Source organism: Gossypium hirsutum, chromosome D05, assembly GCF_007990345.1.
Source record: "Gossypium hirsutum isolate 1008001.06 chromosome D05, Gossypium_hirsutum_v2.1, whole genome shotgun sequence".
NCBI lineage: Eukaryota > Viridiplantae > Streptophyta > Magnoliopsida > Malvales > Malvaceae > Gossypium > Gossypium hirsutum.
This window is the reverse complement of record NC_053441.1, coordinates 8,145,902-8,160,275: the sequence shown is the minus strand read 5'-3', so window position 1 is coordinate 8,160,275 and position 14,374 is coordinate 8,145,902. Positions and strand designations below refer to the sequence as shown.

Genomic DNA, 14,374 nt, shown 5'->3' with positions numbered 1-14,374 from the left:
ATGAATAAAATATGAAACTAAAGCTTATTGAGTCTAGTTTCTTATAAAAGAAATGGTGTGAGCAATGGAATTGTAAATCATGAGATATAATAGATTTTGTGAGACAATGTCAGAATGAATTCGGGTTCCCCTGTTCTGACTTTGGAAAATCATTAAAAATCGTACAAAAATTATTATGAGTTATAATTTATATGGTTAGAATCCTTAATGAGTCTATTTTTATAAGAAACAAACGAAAACATCATCCAAATTCTTTACAATGAGATAATTAATTTTTAGTGAAGAGTGGTCGGAACTGTCAGACAGCGAAATAGGGGAAACTTTAAAGAATAAACTGTACTTTTTGGCTGAAAAAAAAATTCTAAAAATTTTATGATATGAATATATGTGAGTTTAGTGTCAGGAAAAATTAACGGATCTTAATTTGGAGCTCTGTAGATCCGGATAAAAATAATTTAGTGACTCTGACTCGGATAAACAGTTTTGAATATACATGTGAGTGAATAGTGAAATTATAGCTAATGTTGGTTAAGTGTGTTATACACATTAAGGATGTGGAATGGAGAGGAGGAGGATGAAAATTGGGAAATATATGAATGATTTGTGTATAATTGGTCATATGCTTGATTTTAATTGATAAACGATGAAATATGAATTATACTTATATTTGTGCATTATTGGTCATGGTTTAAACTCATGTGTGAAAATAAAGTTTCATAGTATGTGTGTATGGTATATTCAATATATGATGTGGCATGAAATAATGTCATGAATGATTTATGAATTAACACATGTTGGTAAGCCTGATATATGAATAAATGATCAAATTGAGCGGAACGCCGGATTTGAGTACTTCTGATCAAGTGATAAAGTGATAAGTGGTAGCATTAGCTACACTTATCTGATCAAGTGAGAAAGTGATAAGTGGTAGCATTAGCTACACTTATCTGATCAAGTGAAAAAGTGATAAGTGCTACACTTATCTGATCAAGAGACAAAGTGATAAGTGGTAGCTTTAGCTACACTTATCTGATCAAGTGAAAAAGTGATAAGTGCTATACTTATCTGATCAAGTGACAAAGTGATAAGTGTTAGCCTTAGCTACACTTATCTGATCATGTGAGAAAGTGATAAGTGGTAGCCTTAGCTACTCTTATCTGATCAAGTGACAAATGATAAGTGATCATATGTAAGACCATAGTTATACTATGGCAAAGTGAAAGTGAAGTACTCAATTTTTCGTAACCGTTCCCTAATTTGATTAAGGATGGTAAGTGACAAATGGACCCAAAAGAATTAAAGTAAATGGATAAGTGGTAGTGTATTTATATCAGGACGATGTTGTTATTCAAGCTAAAATGATATTTTCGTTGCAAAATTGAGAATTTCATAAATGTGTTATTGAATGGTATAATCAATAAACATTAAGTTAAATGGTAAATACGTATTAGTGTTGAACTTGATGTCATTGAATTGTACGTGAATTAAATGGAAATTGCTAGTGATATGATCTAAATCGTGAGCATGAGAAATTGCGAATTGAGGGAAATGGAAATGAAGCATTGAATTGCATGAGTATGTATCGGGTCTCGTAAGCCCTAATTATTATGATTATAACATTTTGAGGATATACTGTGAAAAGTTATAGAAGCATGTTAATTATTTTGAAAGTTTTAATTTAAATGAAATTTTATAACTCGGTTAAATACGTTTACAAGTGCATGTGTTTTGGTAATGCCTCGTACCCTATTCCGGTATTGAATACGGGTAAGGGGTGTTACAGTCACCATGGCTGCCAATCTCACACATCATACTAGAATGAAACATGTAGAGATTGATCATCATTTTGTTCGTGAGAAAGTCCTTGATGTTGCATTGCAGGTCAACTTTGTTCCGTCTGCAAAACAGTTACTGATGTCTTCACAAAGCTTGTTCCACCAAAACAGTTTACTACATTTAGACAAGACTTGCAAGTTCGTTCCAGTGCTGTTGATGATGTTGGCTATCAAGTTTAAACATTCAAATAAAATCGGGAGAATGTTAGAGTAACTGCTAAGACAGTTAATTAGTTAAATAGTTGGTTGATTGGTTCAGGTTAGTTGAAGTCTATTTAAGGTAGTTAAGTAAATTACTAACTTCTAATAATAGACTGGCTGTTTATAAATACATGAGGAGCGTTTGTGCTCAAGATAATTAAAAATGAATATACATCAAGTATTATAGCTTAACAATACCAACTTATCTTACTTCTGCATTCAAATTGCCAAAAATCAGCATCTTTAATGATGTAATGTAACATCTCACACTCTAACCGGTCACCAAATTCGAGTATGTAATGTCACATTACGTTGACGAAGTAACTCGGGATAATCCATTTTGTAATCATGAAATTTGAAACATAACATAGCATTCAACCAGTTTAATCATCAACCAGACTCGTAACTATTCATTTGTAATGATTAACTTTCAATTTAATTACTATACAAAGTTAAAAAAGGTCAAATGTAGAGTTAAGACTCGAATTCGAACTCAGATGTCAAATTTTAAATTCATGTCTAATCTTTGCAATAATTAGTCGACAATCTTTTTCAGTTAACTTCATAGTCACTAAAGGGACCCCCAAATATCTAATAGGCAACCTCCCTAACTTAAACCCAGAGATTCTCTAATATGTTCTGACTCTATGGGCTGAATACTAATGACAAAAAATTCACTGTTTGTTGCATTCAACTTCAAACCAGAAAGCAAATAGAATTGTGATAACACACTCTGAACTGCAATGATAAAATCCAAAGTTCCCTTACAAAAAATCAATAAATCATTTGCAAAACATAAACAAATCATCCCAATCCTATGACATTTAGGATGAAAAATAAAAAATTCCTTTTGCCACAATAACATCAAGAATCTTGGAGAGGATATTCACAAATGAGAAACTCATGATCTTGATGAATATACATCTTTCTTCTTCAAAGTTGCTTGGTCTATTATTGATAAGGATTCCATTAAAGCTATGGGGCACTTTCTCTCTACTTCACTCATGCTTTTTGCTTTTAATGTTATTATAATTATTTTTGAGTATAAAAACTTTAAATATATTATAATTTTAAAATTTTTATTCTATAATTTAATTAAAAAATAAATAATTAAATTCAAATAATACTAGCAATAATAACTAAGCCTATTATTTAAATAATCAAGATTAGTCTTCAAGAATAAAAGACCTCAAGAATTGTCAATTTGGTCGGTGGGACAAAAGTGTATAAACCAAGTATATATAATTTTCCTTAAAAAAATTGTATAATTTTGCCAAATCCAATGTTTTGCATAAAATTAATCTATAAGCTTCGTGCAAGCTCTTACCCATCCCCCAAAGCAAAGCAACAAGCACGTGACTCGTTTTAGCTTTTACCCAAAGATCAATATATACACTAATATTAGACAAACATAGTTTGTGTATATATGCTAATGAATCATCACAAATAAATTAGAATGTATTTCCCAAAACATTTAAATTAAAAATATTTAACCAACATTTACAAAAAAAAAAAGAGTAAGTTCAATCAATCATATTGGAAATGAATCAGAATGATTACATAGAATCATTTATTTGGCATTTAGCTCTTGAAAAGTTTCATTTAACATCTATATTTTATAAATCCATTTACTCATTCTCTTTTCCTTCAATCCAAAGCCATATAGCCCCTTCGAATTGGATCTACCCCACATCACAAAAACCAAGCACATAAAAATAAATATAAAATCGGCTGTATTAGATTTATATTTTCTATATACACGTGTCAATCGGATTCAATACAAAGCTTGTCTGTCCTCATATTATCCACAAAAATCCAGGAGCCTCTATATGCCAATGTGGCCGGCGATTCTTTCCACGCCCAAATAGGATCGGTTCAACCACTCCGGCCACCGCGGCTTGAACTTGACGAAACACTCCCTGAACTTCCGCTTCCATTGAGCAGATCCGACCAGTAGTTTCCCAAATCATCAGGGGTATATCTGACAAGTGACTCAACCCACATTTCTTTCCTAAGGTGCATTCCTCCGTACGTCTCGTAAAACTCCTTGTAGATCGGTACTATCCGTCTCGCCAACGAGATTTTGATATCATCTCGGAGTCCCGGGTCGGGTACGACCCAAGATGTTTGTTTCGTATAGGTTTCTTCAAACGCCAAATTAAAATTTCTGAAATGGTCTTTCACTTGATCGACTGGGATCTCAGCCGTTGGATTTTCAGGCAGTGAAGCAAGCACTTTGCTCCATCCCATTCTCTCGTAATTCGAACAGTACTGTTTCACTTTTAGTTCGTGCTTCGTCACCCATTCGTCACCGAGAAGAATCTTCAAGTTCGATTGTCGAACTTTCCCGACAACGTACTGGAGATTATTTGCTAAGAACAAATAAGAAAGGGAGACGTCTTTGTACATCGCGGCTTTCCCGTCGAGTTTACAAAGCATGAGGAGGATAAGCCAAGCTAACCGGACTGAAACCGGCGATGAAATGCTCTCCTCGTTGTCGGGGCTGCCGAAGAATGGCTCTGGTAAAGGTGATGGAATCATTAACGGCCAATCTGCGACGATGTCGGAAAGAACCTCGGTGTAATCGGCTAGGAAAGAGATGTAATTCATGACGTAGCGTGTCAGAGGGTGGATCCCCCCGCCGGGAACCGTAGATTTGGATGGATCCTTTTGAATTGCCGTTTCGAAGCTCGTTAACATGGTTCTAACGGCGTCTCCGAGATTTATTAAGGAGTTTACGGCGGTTGATCGTAGGGTTGAGGTTGATTCGGAGTTGAACATTGATTCAACCTCGGGCCAAAGATTGGAAACCGCTTCATATAAATCCAAGAAACGGAACATTTTCTCTGGTGTTTTCTTGCACTTGGCTACATTTTCCGGGAACTCAAACAGAGCTAATGCTCCTTCTTTCGAAATTTCTACGAAACAAGATTCCCCCATAGCAGGGGAAATGGAAAACACTTGATCGCTGAGGATTCTCTCTCCGGGAAACATCGTTTTAACAGCCACTTTAACAGCATGTAACCAATTCCTGATTTTAACCTCCAAAACTTCCCAATCCATCTTCTGAACTTTCTGTAAGTTCAACGTCCTGTCAACTCCGAGACCGTGAAGAGCTTCATCGACGAACGATTTCCGAATAATTTTATAAATTTTGATGCATTCCTTGGCGTACCCAGCTTTTATCATGGCCTCTGCAATGGCTCTTAAATCCTCCACTGCAGCTAACGACACTCTCTGGGCTCCTGGGATTGAGTCATTCTCGTCCCTTGACTCGTTCTCAGACTCATCTTCTTCCAAGTCTGAAAAACTGGACCTGGAAGCCGATGGTCTAGAGGATGACGAGTGAGCAGAAAAGGATTCTGGGTCAAGATAAAACCGGAAAGACTTAAAAATCTGGTAAAACTCCTTCTCGAGCCGTTTCATGGCGGTTTGCATAAGTGCTTGAGCTCGGACAAGCATTTCGGAACTTGCTTGGTGTGAAACCAAGTACTGCATAGCTTTTTGCAGACCCTTAACGGAAGACAAATACTGTTTCGCCTCTTCCCTGTTGTCATCGGAGAAAAGGGAAGCGTTGCTAGAGGAGGAGTGGTTGTCGGAAGAGGAGTCCCATTTGGTGATGATTAATTCGGCAGCTTCGATGTTTTCTTCCATTAAAGACTCGGAAAAAGTAAGGTGAAGTGGAGAAGCAGGTGGAGTCATCCTGGTAGGAGAAGGTGATGATTTGAAGAATATGGCCTTCATCCCTTTTCTTAGCGTACAATACAAACCAGCCCTTCTTCCAAACAAAGATGAATGGATGGAGTTCAAAATTAGACAGGGAAAGTGAAATCAAAGATGTTTGTTTTTGCAGAAAAGTGACGATGGGAACAGAGTATATGGATATTAGGGGGGTAATATAGAGCGGGAGCTGTAGGAAGGAAAGTGCCAAGATATGAGGGTTGCAAGGGCGGTTTTCAACCTGGGGGGATCAGAAGGTGAAACTGAGAAGGCGGCGATGAGTTAAGCATTGGACGCGGTGGAAAATGACATGTTAGATTTTGTATTGCTCGCTTTTCTTGTATTCTGAAATTTGATGCGTTTAAGAGGATGATAATGACCCATTCTTGCGTTTAAATATTTGTAGTTGAGAATCGTAGAATAAGCCAATAGTTTCCAGAGTTGAGGGGACTCAAGATCTTCGGATCACTAGACAAAGGGTACTTTTCTTATTCATTTATTTGAAGTTACGAATTTAAGGAGTTATCAAACTCTGAAACCCGCGTAGGACTAACCTGTTCGCATCTAACTGGAATTCTGATTGAAGTTAGTCAAATTTAATATCGGAATTGGTAACTTTCTTCATCAGCTAAATAGGAATAAGCTATATGGAATGGTAATTTTCCTCATCACCTTTAAAAAAAAAATTCCACTCAAATCAACCTTGCCACACAAATTTTCAATCGAGCCCATTTATTATTAAATATTTATATACTCTTAATTTATTTCTAATTTACTTATGTAATATGATTTCATATGCAACTTTATATTAATTGAAATATGTTACTTAACAAACTGTGATATAATTATCACTAATTTACATTTTAAGAACATGACATAATTATCACAAACTATATAGTTTACAATTATATTGATACACTATTAATATTTATCCATTTCCACAATGTTAATATTTGCAAATAAGGAACTTAATAAATTTGTTTATTTAAAATTTTAAAACTATTCACTAATTAATTTCCATTATAGATATTTTAATTCCTTGATAATAATGTTTTATTTCAATAATTTCACCCAATAAAAATTAAAGTAATATAAATAAATAAATACTTAACAATAAAATGTGTCATACTTTTATTTGTCATTTTATACATCAGTTATTACCTAAATTTTATCAAATATGTTTACATAAACAATTAATAGAATCAATTAGTTAAATCAATAATTACTCAGTCATACCGCATTGCTCGTTCATCCACCTTTTTTTTTTTTTTCGTTCTTTCGAAAAACTACATCGAATTTACCTGTCTTCTATTACTAATTCTTGATGAGTTGCAATGAAAAAGAAAGCCATTTATTTAATTATATTTATCTTGTTCTTTTCTGGGTAAAGGTCTAGAAGATAGAATTGATTAGTATTTTGTTTTGAGGTTTTGTTTTCACTAATAAAAATACCAATTAATTTTGAAAGTTTCAATTTCATTTACTGGACCATGAAATTCAATTAATAAATCAAAGAAACAAATACCCCCAGTATCTCGTATATTATGGGATTATATTGGATGCTTCGTTAGTATACGAGTCTATGCATACTCTATCACAATTCGTTACATTAATAATGAGTAAAATAAGAAAAAGTCGAAGAAATTTCTAATCATTACTTAAAAAATAATTTATATTAAGATAATACTAAGATATTTGTATATTCTTAAAAATTGATAATGTGACATTATTTTATCAGTAATTTAAATTTATATATTTTAAAATTATTTTAATATAAGTTATTCTCATATTTTATTCTTAAATATTAATTATAATCTCCCTTTATAATCTTCTCATCTTCCTATTTGTGTATCGACACAAAACATACAATAATTTCAATCAATGAAAATTATCATGACTAAACCTTAAAATCAATTAAAAATAAAAGTCCTATGTATTGACAATACATAAAATATAAAGGTATTTATAGGTCAAGTAGGGTCTAAGCATGATATTAATATATTTTATATTTGCTCAAATCCAACTCGACCCAAAATCTGTACCTAAAATTTTGTCCAAATTCGCCCATATTTACAAAATATTAACTCAAATCCATTTTAGACTCGCCCATATTGTTTTTTAATTTTTTAAAAAAATATATATATTGTTTTATTTTAATATTTAATAAATGTATACATTTTTTATTTATTGAAAATTTTTATGGTCATATTAACAATTTTTTAATGTTTACATTAGAGTAGTATTATATATTTAGTATAAGTTTATTTTTTTAATGTGTTCTAAATTACATAACATAAAGTATTATAAACTTAAAACGGGTCGGGCTGAACTCGAGCCTTAAATGTTCAAGCTTGAGTTTGACTCATATTTTAAACGGATCTATTTTTTATACCCAAGTCTATTTTTTGAGCATAATATTTTTACCCAAACACTTTTAAATTTCGAGTGAACCTTCGAGTATGGACGATTAAAATAACCTGGCCATGGACATGAGTAATAAAATATAGTCCCTTGTTTGATATAATTGCTTTTCCGAAAATTTTAGAGGGTCTCTAATAAGAGAAAAATAATAATTTTAATGAGTTTAAATAAAAATTTAAGTATTTATTAAAAAATCTTTTAACTTTTGCAATTAATTATGGTGCATAAAATTCAATGCACCACTACATAATTAATGAACAAAATAAGAACTTTTTACTAAATATTTAAAATTTTATTTAAAGGTAATTATAATTTCTTACAGTAGTAGAACCTTTTAAATTTAAGGTACTCAAATTTGGAAAAAAAAACTTATATAAAACAAAAGACAGTTTTAGTTTTAAATTTTGTTGAAAAAAATCGAACTTTTTTTAATTTAAAGTCCTCAAATTTGGAATAAATAACTTGTATTGAAGAGGGAGGGTATCTATAGTTGGGAAATGAAACCAATATCCAAATGTTTTTCCTTTTTGCTAACATTTTGTGGTTGTATATACTCGATTTTAGCTTAGAAAACTTATAATCATAATCTTATCAAAAAAAAAAAAAAACTTACAGCCTTTCTTTGGAGAGGAGGACCTTTGCAGTTTGCATCTTTGCCTCCGGTATCCAAAATTCAATAATCCATTCAATTCAACTTTAATCCCAAATCCCAATCACCATTCCAACCATTTTTTAAAGATATTTTTAGTGAATCCTAAAAACTTTATTAGAATATTATAATTAATTTAAATAAAATTGTAAGTATTTATTAAAAAGACATTTGAGTTTTTCTTATTTACTCATTAATAGTGTTGTGAATTATGATATATTTATGGTGTATAAAATTTATGCACTGATAATGTATCAAATGTAATCTCTATTTTTAAATTCACATAACCATGAATTTTTTTATTTCTTTTGGCCACATTAGCTTTTATTAATAGAAATGGTATCCTCAATTTTAAATATTATAGAGTTTAAATTGTCCCATTTAATTTAATAGAAACTAAATTCATCTAGTTTATTATAAAATGACTAAATTATTCTATTAATTTTGATAAGGATCAAATTGCTTTAAACTCTTATATAACAACTTTTTAGGTTTTTTTTCCTAAATTAAAATAATGGTATATCAATTGTTTTCTTTTTATCAATATCACTAAACACTGATTTATTCCTTTTAATATAATATCTATTTATGTAATTTAAAAATATATATTATTTATTATATACGTTTTTGGTAGGTTGAATGCAGCTGATTTATAGTTTGTAAAATTCTCTTGTTCATTTTTATTTTATAGTTCATATTCGAGTTTCTAATTACCTTTCTTAATAATCTATCTTTAAAGTCATTAAAAAATATACCATTTTTTATATTAATTTCCTGATGTTGATTTGCCTTCAACTTGTGGAAGCATTATTTAGCACGAAAACTGAAAAACATCAACTTCACACCGAAAAGAAGGGGAAAAAAAATAGATCTACATTCTCATGTACTGTAAATTTTACTTTAGGACTTTATAGAAACAATAATATGTACATTAGGGTGGGAAATTTTGTGTATTAGTTTTCATTAATCAAAATTTAACGCATTTATCTTTTATATAAATTTTATTATGAACTATGTTTCAATATAGATCATATCTAAATTTATTTTATATTTTAGTTATTAACCATGTTTGTATATTATAATAATTAATTTTGAACATAAGTGTGCATATGTGTTGATTAAAATTGGAATTCTATTTTGTACACTATATTAATGATAGTAATACGGATTTATGTAGTATAATTGTAATTAGACCATTGGTCTCCTAAGTACGGGAGATTATCGTATTTTTCCTTTTCAGCCTCTTATTCTCATTTTATCAATTTTAGGTCACATCCAAACTCACCCAATATTTTGGATTTATTGATTCCATCCAAAAATTTGAATTAAGTAATGACCAGCTGTGGTTACGAGGAAAAAAAAAACCCTCTCTACGCGTTATCTTTTAAAGTTTTTTCAAAATATTTCTATTTAGGGTTAATATAGAAATTGGCCTTTGTTCTTGTCTATTTGTAGCTAGTTGGTCCTTAATTTCTTTTTTGAATCTAATTGGTCCCTGAACTTGTATTCCGTCAACTAAGTTGGTACCTCCGAACTAACACAGCTACTTGTGTTAATGTGGCACTGCTAGCTAGTTTAGTGTGCCACGTGGCAAACATAAAATAAAATAAAAAATATAAATATAAAGTTTGTTTGCCATGTGGCATTCTAAGAGGATACCACATGGCACCTCCAGATTGATTAGAAATGCCATGTCAGCATAAACTAACGGTGCTAGTGTAGAGAGATCAACCTAGTTGAGGAAATACAAGTTTAAAGACCAAATAAATCCAAAAAGAAAAAAAATTAAGGATCAATTAAGTACAAATAAACAAATTCAGGGACCTATTTGATAATATTGTTAGACAATTTTTGGAGTTAATTTGGTCATATATAATCATAAAAATAAAATAAAAGATATTTCATCAATTATTCCCAAAGTTGGAAAGCGTAGGCAGAAAGGAAATTAAAATGTCAGCATCAAAAGTATCAAATTGTCAATATTACGTATCTATTTTATTCCTATCACGAAATTTTCAAGAAAATGCATCCTTTTCTGTTTCCTCATTTGTTAAATGATATAAGTGCAAACAAAATCACACATAAACAATTGGAGGTAAAACTAATGAGATTTTGATTTACTACTTCACTCATGTTAGGATATTAGTTCGTATAAATAATAAATGCGTGAATTAATTATTTTATTTAATATTTGAATTAACTTTAAAAAATAAAGTATGCAGTAAAATAATTAGTCAGTCAGGGTTGGGGAATATTTCTCAAAAATTAAGACAAAATAGAATGATACAATGAACCTTTGCACGTCCAGTTGTTAGAGTATGGCCCAACCGCCCAAGCCATCAAACACAACGGCTTGAAGCCATAATAGAAAAGGTTTAGTCTTGAATTTTATCCGAAAAATGAAAATTTAAAGCTTTGTCAGAATTGGACATAAATTATAAAATTTTAAAAATTAATCTATAAAAACCACCAATTTAGTCATTTATAGATACATAATTATCAATTAATTAATTTTTTATCCGTGCAGACTTGTTAAATGTATTAGCTTAATTTATATTTATTTGCTACAAATTGAGTAGATGGTTTTAATATATCGAAAAATTAAAAGATAAACAATAATTGTATAATTTAAGAATAGATAAATTATATATATTAATTTTATTCAAACATATTTTAATTTTAATACTAATTGAAACCTAAAAATTAAACATTAAACATAAATAAAAAAGACAATAAAGGAAGATAAAGTGAATATTTAAATATACAAATTTCAATATTTGTAAAATAATTTAATTATTATTTATTGAACATTAACCTATTTTAAAATTAAAAAGATTTAACATTTTTAAATAGTTTTTTAAATATTTAAATTTATTTAATGTTTAAAATTATGGGTTACATTTTTATAATTAAAAATTTGTATTGCATTTTTATTATTAAAAAATTTGTATTACAATTTTATAATTAAAAACGTGCATTGCATTTTTATAATTAAAAATATGTACTTCAAAATTATATTATCATTTTTTTTCTATGTTCTTTAGTATTTTATTTCGTGCAGTTGTTTTTAAAAAAATAATATCGTAAAATTATCAATGGATTTTATATGGTTTTAATTCCTGTTACTAATTAAGAAAAGTTTATAACATTTATTCACAAAAACAATAATTTTTGTTTAAATTATGGGGTTTATATTGATTTAATACATAAAATGTTGATGTGTCAAGTAAAGAACTATTCACGTGTCGTCGCCATCATCATCATATATATAATATAAAAGAAGTTTTTAATTTTGAGATAGTTATATGAGTTTCAAAATACTCTATTTTAAATTATATTTAAAGTGGGTTCCATTTCTAAAAATATAACTTCCTTCCCAATAACAAAAAAAAAAGTTTTAAATAATAAACTACTTTAAACATAATGCATTGAATTATAATTAAATTTTAAAACTAAAATCTCAAGGATAAATCGAAAAATAATTAATTGCATGCAATAATAAGATGTAATGATATTTTCTTTTCTTTTTTTATAAAAATATATTTTAAATCTAAAGGTTTTTGATATGTTTAAACAACATAATTGACTTTAGAAGTCTAATACTCATTAAACTAAAATGACATCAACTTATAAAAGAAAAATGAAATATTTTTTAAAAATCTTTTATGTAAAATAAAAAAAGTTGAATTTTTTTTATCTACATCAAAATTGTGTATTAATTTATACCTCTCTAGCAACATGAATATCTTGTTTTGATTTTTTTTTTAAATATATAAACTTTTTGGCGTTATAAACTACATAACTACTGGAGACTTATGATATTTTTGGTATTAAAAATTGAAAACATTTGAATTTTCTTGCATCGTATACTTAATGAATTTTTTCAAATGAAATCAAATGAAAAAAACTCTAAAGAGCTTATGAAAATAGTGAGGAAATTGGCTCTTTCATATAATATATAATATTATATATCAATAATATATAAATAAATTTAAACTATAAGAACTCTCTCATAAATTTCTTCAAATAGATAAACTTTAAAGAGTTTATGAAAATAGTGAAGAAACTACACTTATTTGTAGAGTAATTTATTTGTAAAATAAAAAATATATTGAAGATAGATGACATAATATTTTGTTATTTAAAAAAGAATAATGGGGTAAAAATTATTCTTTTTTGCATCAATAATTATTCTTATTTTAAATTAATAAAAAAAATTAAAAATTAATTAATTTAAAATAGTAATAATCCACAAGGCAAAAAGTTAGGTTGTTCACATAAGCTAGGGTTGAGACTTCCAATAAACATGAATTTTAGAACTAAAAAAAATAGATAATGAATATTTAACATAAGGCACATCATATATATATATATATGAGGAAGAATCCATTCACATCGGTGCAAAACTTAAATGGTCTTACATCTTTTCGTAATTTTCTTAAATTAGATTTTGTAACATTCTATACCTAACTTGATCGTCGGGTTCGAGCTACAATGTGCCATATTCATTGCCAAAGCAACTACGATAAAATTTAATACGAATTCACATCATCAAACATATAACCATAAGAAATATAAGCAAACAATACAACATATAACCATTCTCAAGTCCTATACGGACTTACGAAAACTTTAGAGTTAACCCGAGATTGAATTAGGACTGAATCGTAAAAAATTCAAAAATACAGGGTTGACATTATGACATCGTTGCTTTCAAGTCGTGACGTCGCCAAACAGTTTGCCATGTCATGATGTTAAACCACTCGATGTTGCAACGTTACTTACTATATTGGCCTCGTCGAGACGACGGAGTTTCTTATCTCACTGTGACATTATAGGTCATTTCTCGTTGCGACATGGCACATTTGACGTCGCAACGTCACATACTGGTTTTACAATTCCTCATTGTTAATCAACCTGCAACTTTACAATTCAACTATCAATACAAACAATTCATTTTCAACCAACACGTGTAATATTTCCTAACATTAGTACATACACTTCACTACCTTATACAACATTATATATAGCATCATCACCAACAAGCTAACCAATTTGTGCCATTCATTTAAAACCCACACATTTCTACCTAGAACCACAAGTCCCTAATATTACATCCATTTCCAATATTTAAATATATATGCAAAGGTTTCATAAACACATTATAACCATTTGGCCAAATATAAACCATAAAGTACCTAACTCCAAAAGATACGTGAATCTAAAAGTAACTAAAATTTGACTCAACTAGGTACATGCCAATTTAAAATAAAATAGAATATACAAACATTTCTGAATCGAGAATCGTCCTCTAGATGCTGAAAATCTACTTATTGCTCACTCGAAAGTCTACTAAACTTGTGTATGGAAAACAAAACCGTAGGCTAGTAGTAAATTTATGATTCAAAACAAATTAAATAACTTATGCAACATGTATACATTCAATTCTTAGTAACTCTTTAAATATAAGACACTTCCATTTCCACAAAGGCAATTATACAACCAATTTCACTTACTGACTTTTTTTTGTTATATTTTTGTTATATAC

General features: G+C 29.4%; 1 protein-coding gene across 1 annotated transcript; it reads right to left on the bottom strand.

The window, feature by feature from the left end:
• Nucleotides 1–3,592: 3,592 nt before the first annotated feature.
• On the bottom strand, nucleotides 3,593–6,287 carry LOC107906171 (exocyst complex component EXO70H1). Its single transcript, XM_016833070.2, has one exon. It carries the CDS (start codon nucleotides 5,778–5,780, stop codon nucleotides 3,912–3,914), a length of 1,869 nt encoding a protein of 622 aa, XP_016688559.2. The 5' UTR covers nucleotides 5,781–6,287; the 3' UTR covers nucleotides 3,593–3,911.
• Nucleotides 6,288–14,374: the final 8,087 nt, after the last annotated feature.